Below are 15,720 nucleotides of genomic sequence, written 5' to 3' on the forward strand. Positions count from 1 at the left end.
CATTTTGACTGTTTCCCTCATATTTTTTACTGGGAATTCCATGCATTTAAGGTATCAAAGCTATTGAACCAATATTCAACTTGCAGATCTGAGACTAGAATTAAATCATAAAAATGTATTAACTATATATAAACAGTTCTTATTTAATGCTTACATCTTCTGTGTCCGCAGATAATCAAATAATAGCATCTAGATTAAGATCAGGCTTAATAAAGGACATTACTGAATGGGCATTACTGCGCACTGCAGCTGGCAGTAGTTGGATATATTTCATAAAGAACTAATTTTAATTCTATGCTTTCGATATTTTGGCTATGGGCCTTTTCATTTGGTGGATAGATGGGAATACCATCATGGAAGATTTGGGCATCTTTTTAAGCTTTCCCCAGGGATACATTTAATCCCTGACTCTACAAGCAAGATTTTATACAATAATATAATTTTATACAAGACAGACACACAGTTCAGTCAATTTTTCTAAACTCCTTTCAATCATTTTCTGGAAGTTGTAGGTAATGCTTTATAGAAAACTATAATGCAGAACACATTTTCCATGCTTTACCTTTTGCAACTCAAGGGTTACACCAAACATAAGAACTTGATGTCTTTGACTTTCCTTTGAACATTTCTCAGTTCATTATATCTCCTGCTAAACTCCCAATAGATTACGAGCCTTTACTGCCCTAATTCTAGTCTATCTCTGCTACTTCACTTGTTTGGATTCAATTTACCATATAACCAAGCTGGCAGTTTACATAGCTGTGTTGTATATTTTGCATTTTAGGGCACTAAAAATTCAATGGGAAAAAAGCTTACTTTTTAAAAGCTAAGCCCTTACAAATACAATTTCACTATATTGTTCCCACTAGAGCTCAAGAATTGTCCAGTGGTGAGAGGGTACTAGTCTGGAGACCTGGGTTCAATTCCCTGCTCTGCTACAAACTTCCTGTGTGACCTTGGGCATCTTTCCATTGACTTCCACTAGCACTGAACCAGATGCTACACTGATGGGGGATATAAGTACCTAAAATATGTAGATAGAGCACAAAGAGCGTGTGGCTAAGGGTGGAACAGGAGCCACCACCAGCCACTCTCTGCCTGCCACCTAGTGAGTGCTTTTGAGGCATCCAGCCATTTTCTCACCTCCATTATTCCTCTGCTTCAATCTCCAGTGGCCTCTCTAGCTGCTCACCCATCCACTAGTCTCATGGGCACCAATGAGGTACAGGGGATGGTACAGCAATTGGAGCTTGGAGCCTCATTTTGGTTTTTTCCCCACCTGTGCTACACGCTAAGTGATATTGACAGTTATATCAAACCTTACAGGGTGGGAGCCAACTAAATCCAGACCCCCCACCCCCAATCGACCAATGTCACAGCCTCAGGGACCTGTTTTAACACTAGTAAAATTCCAAATTAATTTGTGGTCACTGTAACATCAGGAGGAGTTAATAAAGAAAATGTAAGGTCTCTGTGTGTTTGTTACATCTCATTCTTGTAACTTACAAGTCTGTATCCTCACAGCCCCATTCAAGAAATGATCATACAAAGTAAATTTTCAGTAGTTTTATTGAAAAATGCCTCCTTTGTTTCAGAAATAAATAATATAAGGCAGTGAAATTCACAATTTGCAGTTAAAATATAAAAGCAGCAATTCTATATCCATAGTCTTGCAAACAATTTCCAACTGCTTTTGATAACTAAGAAACATTATATTCTGAAAAAAAATCCATACTAAATATACAACACAAACATGCAATTCCATCTCTGCAGGATTGACTGCAATTTGGCATAAATGTTAATGTGTCTACAAGGAGATTTAAAGCAGTATAAAACTATATCCAGTTGATACAATGATTTCAGCTACATTACTTAAAGTTTGTGGTTGTTAAAGGAGATGTATAAGAGCAATATATGCCCTGCAAGATATAACTAAGGATAGAAAAAATTGGCAATGATGTAGAAGGAGTTGGTTTGCTTTTTACTAGACAATGCAGACTTGTGATGTGACTTAGCTGCAAACAGGCATTAAAAAGGAGGAAAACTGCAGAGCTAAAGCAGACAGCCCTTCGAAAATTTGCAGCAGCTCTGGTTTTTGGTGTTTTGTGGGTTTTTTAATTATTATTTAAAGAAAATGCAGCATTGTGATAACTGAATGCACACATTAAGTTCTAAGCAGCCACCTTAAGCAAAAGTATTTTACAAGCATTTCAAGAGCAAGAATGAAATCTACAGTTACATACATTGCTATTCTCACATAAGCATGATACCTCTACAAGATATGAGTGCATTTCTGATCTGAGAAGGGAGCACTGGAGAATATAGGATACACCCACTCTGTATGTATCTGCATATGTGAGCATAGCACAAACAAAAACAAACAACCAAAAACACAAAACAAGACAGATCTTTTATGGTTTTGTTTTTGCTTTTGCTTTTCTTGGTAATGATATTTTCCAGCACATTTGTTCAGGGTAATCCTGGTGAATGCATTTCAACTTCATAGTCCTCATATTCATCCTCTCTCCTTTCTGACTCCATTGGTACTATGTAGGGCTCACTTTCAGGTTGATAGGGTCCACTTTCAGGTACGTATGACTCTGGTTGAAAATAGTTGTCTGATTGAACATTATAGTTATCGCATGTCTTCGAATCCACAAATATAATGAAAGTTAGTTTGGCTATATAATGTTAGTTCAATCTTAATTTCGTATAATAAATATCTAAATTAATAATTCACTGATTTTTTTTTCAGTTTTGTTCATGGAATTTGTGGGGGGAGGGGCAGGAGAGGCAGTAAAATCATAAGAAAAATGAGATTTGGTTTTGAAAGGCCTCCTAGGATCCAGCTCTTAAAAACACAAGAAACATTTGTAGAAACAGTCTTACGGTGTTATGCAAGGGCCCAATAAATTGTTAAAAAATAAAAATAGTATTTTACATCTACTTCAACAAATCTAAAAAATACTTGGATTTGATTTAAAAAATAATTAATTAATAGAGCAAATGGATTAAGTAAAAAGAAAACGTTTGACTGGCTTCTAGTAATTTTCTCTGAGGGTGGGAAATAAATGTACACATAACTATCACCAGTGGCAATATGCAGTACATGTCATTTTCTGATTCTGTTCCTCGTAACAAACTGAGTTACAGCTGGTGCTGGAGGAACACCAAAGACTACAGCAAAACAGAAGAAAAATAATTATAAAACTTTAGTATTTAGAACTGCAATTACAAAACCCAACAAGATTACATATACAGAAAGGCAGATGCCCTGAATCAGACATGTTGATCACAAGCAACAGACAGGTAGATTTCATACAGAGTCAAAGATGTTATTCTGGCACATAGCAAGCAGCAGCAGGCTTTAATGCAGAAGCTTAATGTAAAGATGTTAACTGATTTTAGTGGACACGATCCCTTACAAATCATTTACAAGCCACAATTAGTTTACTATTTACATAAGTCATTTCTTGTTTATCAGGTTAAATCTGTCTCCCACAATGGTGTTACTTCTGCTGGTTAGTAGTTTTATAAGCCTCTTTCAGTACTGAGGCTTCTGATGATTTGGTGGTGGGGGGGGGGGTGTTAAAAATAGTTGTTTTTCTACTTTATTACTGAAATGCAACAGGCTTGATAATGAATTGACATCACTGTCCTTATGTCATTCACGAATGTTGTTAGTATTATATGAGGCCAACACGGTTCGATTTTAACCACATCCGTGGTGAAATATCCATACAGACTCATTTCCTACTAAGCACGTGCGCAAACATCTCAGAAACAGGTTTTTCATGTATTCAACCTGCAAGCAGCACTGGAGACTTAGAAAATGTGTTAGCCGGAACCTGAAACAGGTCAAAGATTATGTTAGTTTTTAAAGTCAGACTGCTGTGCAAAAATATATTGTCATCCAACTAAAATACACAATGGTTAAGTCATATGCATATATCTATATATGTATACATAGCTGTTCACTAGGAAGGATTGCATGGCTGCACAATGGGTACAAGTTTAGCTCTTTTTCATTTAAATAGGAATCTTGGGTTAGATCTATGCAAGTACCTGGCTTTTTACACCCAACAGCACTGAGTCTGTATACACATATATATATATATATATATATATATTATTTTTTTCCATGTATACATGCACAGTATGCTAGTGGCAAACCATAATCAACATCAGTATCACATACACTAATTGTAAAATGCTACAGTGCACACAAATGAATTTGTTAACAATACTATGGGCCTGGACTTTCTTCATGAAAATGGCCCAGCAGGACCCTAGGTATAGAATATATTAGTGTCTTCTCATTAGTCAGAAATTGTTGGCCACTGTCATCCATTATTTGACTCCCTGTGACAGCCTATTGTTTTCAACTGCTTCTCACAGCAGGAGGCTGGCATGACTCAGGGCTAACCAGAGACTTTTGGGGTTTAATTCAGTGGAAACTGTAGGATAGTGGAGTTTTTCAGTTGCTTGCACTGTAACAGAGAACAGTTTTTGTTTGTGGAAAATTTTAATTTCAGGTATTAATTTTGTATAAATAATCCTGATGTTGATCAAAAAACAGACACACAAAAATTGGCAACCAGAGCATTCTTTTTACTTCAAGAGAAACATGGAGTATTCAACCTTGTTCTGAAGAAGATTGGAGGGAGGGAAGGAGAGGAGAAGAAGAAGAAGAAAATGGTCATTTAAATCCTAACAGCAAAATAATCATCTACTATCCTTCTATGTATTAAAAACCAGTTAGTTGTATAATTTAATCACCTCCTTCCTGAAGCTAAACACATTTCAAATCAATGTGAGACAAGTTTGCATCGCAAATCTGAACAGCTGCTCTCAGAGCTGTCTGTGTTAGAAGGACTGAACTGTTCCAAGATGTAATGTTACAACGAAGCAGTTTCAGTACCATTTGCTCCTGAAATGATTCAGTATCTCCACACTAGTGGGCCTGTCTTGCATAAAGCAGATCTGCATCTGTGAAGGCTATTTAAAATGACTACAGTTTAAGTTGTCAATAACCTACCTGGGAATCCTTGACCATTGTAAGCGATGCTAGCACACTGGGATGAATCACAATACCCAGGTGGGCCTGGGGGACCTCGAATACCCCCATTTCCAGGACGACCTGGTGGCCCAGGTGGCCCTCGTGAACCTGTAGAACCTGGTGGGCCCGTTCGAGATTCCCCTGGTGGACCTAATTTTAGAATTAAAAGGAAGATCATTTTTTTAAGGAGTCAACCTGTCAGAAACCACTGGCACTCCTGGCATCTAGACTGTGAACGAGCCTTTGGTAAGAAAACATTGACATTTGGTTTCTACATGGGGTCAGTGAAACAACCAAAGAGAACCAAATTTTGACTCATCATTAGTTGCTTTCCTATGTGTGGGGAATTTAAGGTCTGTATTCACAGAAACTGATTTGGCAAGGTTGGAGCCACGCTAAAGACATCAATGAATTCTCTGGTTTATTTCCACTCTGTGTAAGATATGAAGATCTCAAGGGAAACTACTACATTAGACAAGCACATTGGATTTCAATTAAAACATAGGAGTGCATTAATTCTGCTACCCTGCAACCCTAGATTAGATGAGGTAATGTTTTCTTTGGAAGAGGTTGTATTATGGTTAACAGAAATGTAGAGTTTCAACTGGGGCTAGAATTTGTTGCAAGCTTCTTATGGCTCTTGTAATGAAAAAATCATGTTTAAACTAGTAAATTAAAGGCAGAAACAATGAGAAAGCCTAACGATTTCTGCCAAGACATCAGTAAATGATCTGTGAATGAAATCAAATGACACAAAGAACAAAAGTAACAGAGAGAGGATCATATTCTGTACTAGTAACGCTATGCTTTGCCAGTAAAGGACATCAGGGTAACTACAAACATGATCCAACAATGGCACTAGACATTCCAAAAGTATCAGGTGATATTTTGTTTCTATCAAATTGAAAAAAGTGAGAAAATGTCCATTTCAGTAGGAATCAACCCCTGATTACTGAGTCAATAAAGGTTCAAAATCAGTATTTTCATCAAAAATATTTTCATGTGCAAATGTGCCAGAAGAATAAATTATATGATAAAGCCAACTTTCTACTAGCCATGTCTAAAAAACATTTCTGGTTAAATTTTTCAGCATTTTTAGAATGCTTCATTTTATTACCAATACATGTCAAAAATTGAGTAACATATGCTTATTTGCTATAAGAGCAATTAAGCAATCTGACTTTCTAGGAAGTTTTGTTCCTTTTTACTTCTACCGTTGTGTAAGCTGATGTAAATTAAAAACAGAAAATTTACCAGGTGGTCCAGGCAAACCTCGTGGTCCTTGTGATCCAATCCCTCTTTCACCTTTCTCTCCTGACAGTCCTAAAGATCCAAAAGGAAATAAAAACCACACACACAAAAAGAAACCATGTCAGAAAACTATATTTTTTTCAAGCTCTCTCATTGATTATAACATATACTTCAAATAGTTTATTGCTTTATAGCTCTGGTCTAGGAAGTTTTAATTTTGATGAGGAAAATATTTTAAGGAAACAAACATCTCAGTTTGAAAGACAAGATTTTTAAATGTAGTGTACAGCGGTAACCTGGTCTGAAGAGACTAAACTAAAACACAGGAACATCTTTGAAGTTCATTCCACACATCTACCAACATGAGTAAAGGCATACAAGCTTTATACATTTCTGTTACAACTACACTTTACGCATCCTTTGAAACCTAATGAAATAGTGTAAGTCAATATTATCATATAGCTGGATTCAGAAGTTCATTATTTTCTTTTAAGTGGTAAATATCCATAGTAAAATCTATGTTAGAAAACACAACACTATGTCCACATTCTGAAGTGTAACAGCCAGAACAACTGAGGGCCAGATTCACTGGTTACAGCCTGGCTCCCTTACGCTATTGCAAAACAGCCATAACCAAGGCTTAACCAGCCATTTAAACTGAGTTTACACCTACTTTACATCACCAGAGCAGTTCAAAGCACCTGAAGTGTTCTGGCACATCTAGTCATATATTTCCCATATACCTACTACTCTGCTTCAGCTGCATACAACTGCAGCATCACTAAGCTACGGTTCACCCCACATTCTTGTTAACGAATCTTATTTTCCCCTCATCCAGATGACAATTCAGAAAAGTAGCCTGTCAAGATGCAGCTAATACCAGAAACAGCTTTGAGAGGAGAATGTTCTCTGTACTAAGATATCTTGATAAAGTTGATAAATTTTCTTGAGATAGCATTTAGACTCTGCAGTGACTGGTGTTCCATAAATACCACACGGACAGAGAAGCACTGTAGATGCAAATCTCTGTAATTTTAGATCTTGTCTTCAGACACTGAATATGCCACTGTACCAATACCTTCAATTGGCTATGGGAAGCTATATGCTTCATAGTCTTTCTGGCTGGCGCAGCTGCATTGCATTCCTCTGCTGACAGCTTTTGAAATATGGTCATACATATGCTCTTTGAGCACTACTCACCTCTTTCACCAGGTGGTCCTTGGTCGCCAGGTGTTCCTGGGAACCCTGGTCTTCCTCCAGGTCCAGGTTCTCCTCTTGCCCCAGCGCTTCCTGGAGGCCCTGGTGGTCCTGGAGGTCCTGGCTGATTGCGGTTTGCATAGTAATCGTTCGGGATTTGATTCAGCATGTGATTGAACCGGTTCATTTGGCCTGTAAAGAGAAAGAAAGGGTTTTTTAATCACTTTTCATTAAAATCACACATGCACACACCCGCCACCCACTGTCCAAATAGTGGAGAATTGGAACATATGCACAGATTAAGATGAATGCAAGATATGATCATGTAGAATACATGGGGAAGGAGGGTGGGGGGAGAGGAGAGATTCTGGCCGCAGATACTCTTAAATAAAAATTCACAGCCACTAAAGGTGACAAGTGAAAACTGAGTTTTGGATTACAACAGCCTTGTTGGTTGAACCCTGGCAAAGAACTCTTTTCTAGTCTGCAAGACAGCAAAGGCTAATTCCAAAAGATTATCTGAAATGCAGTTCTAGCCATCAAAAATAGATATTTTTGGGTACTCTGCATTAAAAGAACAGATATTCCAATGACAGGAAACAGAAGATGAAATTCAGCCCCATGCTGAAGGCTTGCACAAGGGTGATGTATCACTTAAGACCCACTTAAGCTCTGAGGATGCATACACCTCTGCTAGCCCTTGTCAGAGGGGAAAATTTCACTCCCAGAGAATGTGTGTGTTGCTCAGGAGAGACAGCTCTGTCCAAGTAAGCGGCAAGAAATTCTGAAGGGGAGATCCAGCTAGTTATTCTTGACTAGAAGTATGGTGACCATGCAATGAGCCCTCAAGAGGAAGGCTCAGTATAGGGAACCTAAAACAGAAGAAGACATCCTAGTAGTTCCATTACAAGTGCAGACTGCTTGGGAACAATTTGATATTTTTGGTTGAACAAAATCAGTATGTCACAATTCCACATTTATCTTGGGTTACCTCAAAAACAGCAGTATCGGGGTCTAAGCAGCACATGCCCTACTGCATAAAAAATAAGGTATAGGCAAACGTCGTTCTGTCTTCCTTGGGGGCCTTCCTGACAGCAAATGCTGTGCAGTTGTGCTGTGGAAGGGGTAGAGATGATTTGAGGAAGCTGTGTAGGGGGGTTACACTTCCTGTGGAGCACAGAGCTGCACTCTGGGGTTGCTCCCTGTAGGGTGGCATAGGGAGCTTTGAGGATCCTCCACTGCATGAATCCTCCAGTGGTCACTCCTGCCTGGAGGTAGGGGCACATTAGGGCTGCAGAGTGCTATGTCAGCTATGGGGCTGAAGTAAAAACCAAAACCATTAAAATATTGTTTCGGGGGCCTGAATTTTGGGACTTACCCAGTGCAATTATTTCTTCCCTTGCATAACACAATTTGTCCTGTGTGCATCGCTTGCCCAGATAGCATGTGCCAATATACTTCAATCCTAATACCTGTAAAGCTCCTTCCATTCCAGCCTTGTGCCTTCCATCTCTCAGAGGTGAGACCTGGTTTATGCCAAAATGTTTGGTGGCTTTATTACATGAACAGTGCTAAAACAGGATCTTGGCTGACTGCACAAAATCATTCCCTTTGTGGTGTGGTGCAAGATCTGAATATGGGTCTCCAGAGGTGACCGATTAGTTCATTAACAAGTTAGCCCTTCGGATTCAGGAACCAATTTTGTGGTGCATTTTCCTTCCATCAGATCAGTGGCACAGAAGATAGCAATGGCAACACTCTGGCTCCTGTTATGCTTTGCAGCCAGGATCCTTTCATCTCAAATTTAAATCATTTCGACTTTTCATAAATGAGCTATTAAATTAGCCATATGGAAAACAGAACTAGGAAAAAGCACGACATTGTTTACCATTTATCAATTGTTCACAGACTTGTCTTGCAACAGCTCGCATCATGTTCTGAGAAGCAATATCTCCCTTAATAATTAAAACAAGTATTATATTAGTACATTGTCTGTGCTTTTAAAAAGCCAGTATTTATTACAATAAAGTAAGTGAGAAATAAACTAATTTTAAGGTAGTACTTACTCTGTCACCTTTTTCTCCTTTCATTCCAGGTGGACCCTAAAACAATTTAATTTCCATTATTATTTAATGCACCTACATATACTGCAGTTGATTATATAGGAACACAGAAACGTAAAGGGATGAAAGAAACTGGAAGGATGAAGAGAGAAAAAGAAAACACTCTGTAAGGGCAGTCTGGTGCATACATACTACAGTGACAGGTGCTTTAGATGGATTTGATAGAGCAACTGCTCAGTAACCCCACCCAGCTGTGTCCTTAGATGCACCTTCAGTCATGTGGTGCCTGCAGTTTTTCATCAGCAAATTAGATAGGTCAGATGTTTCAATGGGAATATTTGTATCCGGTTATTAGCAGATACAAAACTGTGCCCGAAAAAATAGAGGCCACTTTTTTTTTTTAAAAAGGCTGCCCCGTTGAAAGCTTTCTTGTACTCCAGCTAAATTATGTCCCTGTCTGTTGAAACAGTGTATTATTTCCTCACAAATGCTATCATAGAATCATAGAATATCAGGGTTGGAAGGGACCCCTGAAGGTCATCTAGTCCAACCCCCTGCTCGAAGCAGGACCAATTCCCAGTTAAATCATCATATCTTTGACATACTGTATTTACTGTTAGGTTTCAGAGTAGCAGCCGTGTTAGTCTGTATTCTCAAAAAGAAAGGGAGTACTTGTGGCACCTTAGAGACTAACCAATTTATTTGAGCATAAGCTTTCGTGAGCTACAGCTCACTTCATCGGATGCATACTGTGGAAAATACAGAAGATGTTTTTATATACACAGACCATGAAAAAAATGGGTGTTTATCACTACAAAAGGTTTTCTCTCCCGCCACCCCACTCTCCTGCTGGTAATAGCTTATCTAAAGTGATCACTCTCCTTACAATGTGTATGATAATCGAGGTGGGCCATTTCCAGCACAAATCCAGGTTTAAGGCTGTGTTCCCAGCAGGGCACCTCTGAAAACAGGGCCATATGATCTGGTTCAGTATTGTTGCACGTATTACGTTACTCTTTCATTGTAAATAGTAATTTCAGTCTGAAACAATGTCCTGCCTTGTTCATTAACAAACTAAACTGAGACCAAAGACTGCACATCCAGGGAGGGTAGCTATCTCCTCCAAACCCAGCAGTGAGAAACAGAGGCTGTAATCCTGCATTGAGCGATATAGGATTATGGGCAAGAGTTATAGAAGATTGGGAGAGATGGCTTCGAGTGCCTACTCTGTTTCCAATGACATCTCCCTTACTAGATGCTGAATGCTTCTAATCTTACAATATACGACAAATACCTGTTGTAGTGTGAGCTTGAGCTGTCACCATAATTATTTTCATTTGTCAAGAGCTATATTTCTTTCTCTGACAGCATTTTCCCATTTGCATTTGCATTCCACGGTGGTTTGTTTTTGGTGTTGGTGTTGTTTTTACAAGAAGCCAACAAGAATGACTGATCATCCACTTGTAAAAACAAATGTTTGAATTGCCACAATTGCATAAAATACACTCTGGGGCCATTTTTAAAGAACACAATTCAAAAGATATACACACATAATTAATTCTGAAAATTAAATTTTGTGTGTGCATCTCCCATGTAATATTTTGAGACTTTAGCCTTTTGTTTGCATTCCACTGTTAACAAATAAAAGGGCCAAGAAAGAGCATGACACAGTTTCCTGGGAAAATGTAATTACGACGCTTGGTATGTTGGATTTTGCAGATTTTCACACTAGATAACAATGACCTCACACGGATGTTTATAGCTGGTTTTGGTCCATCTAACATAACTATGGCCACAAGCTAAATGCAGATGCCCATTTCAAATAGGCCAAAAATCAGACACATGATCATTTTAACCATTAGTTTGCTCTCTGAGAAATCTAAAAATCTGTTGCCTTTTAAAGCTCTTTTTTTAAATTTATCCACAGAGATCAAAAAGAAAAAGCTTGCTTGACCCATATTTAGTGCAAGAGATGCTTTTGTGTACAGCTCTAGCAATGCACTTTAATCCTAACTGTAACAACCCCCACCAAATTTTAGAGATTTTCAAGAGCACTTTGCTGCCATGGAAGTCAATGGACATTTCATTGGTGACTTCAGTGGGAACAGAATTAGGGCCAGCACTGAGTACTTTTGAAATTCTCACTCCTACTGTCTCATGAGCAGACTGCAAATTTTGCCAAAACATGCCCAAACAGCAAAGTAGTTCTGAACATAGACCTTCTGCAAATTCCCAAAGATGAAAGACTCGTTCAATAATCTGCTGCTTCACCTAGCTACCATCATAATTAGTTACCTCCTTAGCCCTGATGCCTTTGACAATTTACTATTTTTAAGCAGCCCATTTATCACTATTACAAAAGCAAACGCTGAATGTGGGCAGTAGCTGGTTTTTTTTCATAACATTCTTGTTGTACCCACAAATGACTTCAATGACACACTACAACAAATCGTTCCACTGAGGTCACAATAGAGCTGGATACAATTTGAATGCAATAGCAGAGTTTCATAAACTTCCTTTGAGATCATAAGGCCTCAAATTAAGGAGCTGGAATGGCTACTCTGAAATGGCATGTGTGGACATGATTCATAGCCACTGCAGTATATCATCCCTATAATTTGCAAACTAATAATTGCTTAATAATAAGCACACAACGCATATTATCATGGGGTCAAAGATTAAAGTTTACCTAAGAAAACACTGTCACATTAATACTCAAAATTCAAAGCAAACGTTGACATAACAGCTTTGAAGCAAGAAGAGTTTGACTCCCAGTTGTGCAGACAGTGTTAAAGGCCTGCTAGATACAAAACCAACTCTCACATTTCTCTCAAGAATCACATAGGGAAATATTATGGCTTTTTCTACTCCAATACATATAATATGAATAGCTAGGTAAATAGGGTACAATCCACAAAGCAACTTAGGCTCAGTGAGGGAATGACTCTGTAGCCCAATGCCTAGGTCCTAAGGTACCCATGTGGATGTGGTCCAGTCCCCCTGCTCCAGTCACTTTTTTGGTATTTATCCATAGTGGAACAGCTTCAGTGGGAGAGACTGAGGGAGTCTCACATCAGAGTGCCCTACAGTTCAGTGGTTGGAGCATTCTACTGAGAGGTGGGATATCCCTGTTCAAATCCCCTCCCCTACTCTGGAGAGAGGGGGAATTAAACCATTGTCTCCCAGGTCAGTACACTAACCACTGGGTTAAAAGTTATAAGGTAGGCATCTCCTCCTCCTCCAGTGGCTGTTTTGTGTGGAGCAAAGCAGGGGCCTAAGTCATTCCCACATGAAGCTGCTAAGGCACCTAAGCCACCTCATTCCAGGGTCCCATTCGTGGACTGCAAGAAGACATAGGCATCTCCCTGCAGCCCAGACTTAGGTGCCTACCTCTGAGAGGGGCAGGGCTTAGCCCACACCCCTCTGGTTGGCATCTCCCATTGGCTAGTTTTGGAGGCTCTGCACCTAGCATGCTGGCTTTTGTGGCTCGCAATCTAAGGAGCCTGTCTCTCCCCATTCATTGTATAGGGAGCCTAGGCACCTAGCTCGGTTTCGTGGATCACAGTGTTGTCCCTGTGATTTCTTAGGCACCTAAAAGTTAGGCTCCATGACACTCACCATTGCAACACCTAACTCCCTCTGCAGATCCCACCCAAAATTCATCACAAATTATTTTATTCAATGAATTTAGTTTCTTTCTGTTTGTGAATTGTCAGCATGTTGCTATTTTCTAGAAATTAATTTATTTATACCTATTTGCTAAATATATTTTTATAATATTTCTTGGTCTGTAACATTCTTAAGCTGCTTTGATTGGAAACATAGTCATATAGTATGTCTCAGTTCTCTGACTAAATTGAAAATTCATTTTAGTCAATTATCCTAGCCAATTTCTGACCATATAATCTAATATTTGCTTTAAATTAATTGTTCCATGGAGCTCATTTGTTGACGTGTTTACAAAACATGAAAACATAAAAGTGGGCAACCAACTGAAGCAAACTTCAAATGCTCACATGCTACATGCTATTTGCAGAAATATTTTTGCAGTGCAGTGCTGACCAAACAAAAAGAAACTTTTCAAGGCTGACATCAACCAAAAGCCATGTTAGCTGGTTGAAAAGCCTTTTTAAAGGGGCATCACTGGTTTCTAAGCAACAACCTTTCCATTGTTGGAGAGAGAACAGGATAATAAATTTGTTAGTCGCTAAGGTGCCACGAGTACTCCTGTTCTTTTTGCAGTTACAGACTAACATAGCCGCTACTCTTAAACCTGTCATTGTTGGAGAGAGTTGCTCCAATACAAAAGGCAAGATATTCCTCAAAGATATTTATTGCCAGCAAGATTTCTATAGCTGAGAAACATCAAAAGCATTAACCTCTGCAATGTAAATGGATCCTTTCTCTCCTTTTTCATTAAAGAGAAGGTGCATTAGTCAACTTTCAAAACTTCACTGAAGCTGAATGAGCCTGAGACTCACATCTGCAACCTCGCAAAGGAAATACTCTGATTTTGATTTTTAATTGATGCAAAGGTTTGTCATTAATACAGCTGAATACTAGAGACAGACCTGCCTAAACACTATGCTAATTTTCCATTGGGATGTTAGAGAATACTACCGGTTCAACAACACAATTGCCTATGCAGTTATTCAATGAAGCATTGTCCGTTTGTGTCCTCTTCCAACTTAGCGACATTCTGTTTAGATTTCACTTTATTTTCTTTTTAACAGAGAAAACTGTGCACTACAGCCAACTGGTTGCCAGGATGTTGAGAGAAAGCAACTGCTGCCACCAGTCTAGTTTATTGACATCCTGTGATGAGGATGCTTGGGGTGACAGAGAAGAAATGTTAGCTTTTTTTTTTTAATCTGGGATTTTTTTGAGCAGTGGGGTGAAGGCTGGAATCGTGGCAAGGCTCCGTATCTGAGAAAGGATACGTCAAGAAATATGTGCTCTCTTTACTTTGAAAGACAACAGGCCTGATTGCTCTCCCCAGAAGATCTTCCCCTACTCATGTGTTGTCTACACGGGACCATGCACAAAAGTGAATATAGTCTGAGGCTGCATTTATTCCTGAACAGAGTTCCATTACACATACTGTGCAACCCCTTTTAAAGAGGGTCCCAAGGCTAGTCACAGCATGCTAAGTCCCTGGGAGGATCTCTCCATTGCAGCTGTATATAGAAAACATAAACGACTTCTTTATTCTTAACAGTTAACAGATGTCATAGTACTCTGATTCTTTTCTTCTCATTCAATCCTTTTGTCTATTACTGATCTAAAAGCCCACTTTCTTTTCTTTTGGGAGTACTTGTTAGCAAATTATCAAGGTGAAACTTAGCTTCAGAGAATAGCCTGATTTAGTACTAATGTGCATTGAGGTACAAAACATTTTACAGCCATGCTAATCTGTTAAGGAACTTCTGTGATCTACTTGAATTTGCAATGTTTGTAAGAGCTGCAAAACATTTATTGGCTAAAACTGAGGTGGCCAAATGTATAAGCCTGATGTCAACACTCACTGGCAATTTGCCAGGAGCCCGAGGGCTGTATATAATTTGCATTTAACTTTGTATACTTTTGGCATAAAATCATAATATTTGATTGTATTTGCATCTTCTTTGGTAAGGGCCAGGTCCCGCCACTCTTACTTACATTGAGTGTTACCTTACACCACACCACACTCAACAGGAGCAAAAAGGACAAGATGTAGTCCTACGTGAACAGAGATTATTTGCTCCTTGAGTTCACCAACAGCAGCAGGTAGGTGATCAGTTCTCTCCTGGACCTGCAGTTACAAATACCAGGCAGGCCTGGACTACATTTCAGGACTTTGCAGGCTGTACTTGGCCCTTGGGCTGCACCTTTGGCACTTCTAATGCAAAACACAAACTTAAATGTCGAAATCCTGTCTACCATGAGTCTCACAAAACATCTGCACAAAGCACAAGCCAGAATTCCTGCTGGGATCTGTTCTGAAAACATTTGAAACACTAGATGCGATGTCGTGCAGTGTCACTTCTCAAGAAACTGGGAAATTTGAAGCAAATTATACTTTTAAATGGCATGAACTCTGGGATTAGCATTTAGAAGTACTTAAACCGTACTTGTACTTTCTGAATATACTGATTTGGCTAGATTAAGGTT

General features: G+C 38.9%; 1 protein-coding gene across 1 annotated transcript in view; it reads right to left on the minus strand.

Moving 5' to 3' along the window:
* Window positions 1–1,551: 1,551 nt before the first annotated feature.
* Window positions 1,552–15,720, minus strand: part of COL12A1 (collagen type XII alpha 1 chain) — a 132,978-nt gene continuing 118,809 nt past the window's right edge. Inside the window, 7 exon segments of the mRNA XM_075126534.1 lie at window positions 1,552–2,480; window positions 2,482–2,600; window positions 5,039–5,209; window positions 6,314–6,382; window positions 7,511–7,699; window positions 9,396–9,462; window positions 9,574–9,609. Of these exon segments, the coding sequence (XP_074982635.1) occupies window positions 2,412–2,480; window positions 2,482–2,600; window positions 5,039–5,209; window positions 6,314–6,382; window positions 7,511–7,699; window positions 9,396–9,462; window positions 9,574–9,609 (720 nt within the window). The 3' untranslated portion in view covers window positions 1,552–2,411.

Source organism: Caretta caretta, chromosome 3 (assembly GCF_965140235.1).
Source record: "Caretta caretta isolate rCarCar2 chromosome 3, rCarCar1.hap1, whole genome shotgun sequence".
NCBI lineage: Eukaryota > Metazoa > Chordata > Testudines > Cheloniidae > Caretta > Caretta caretta.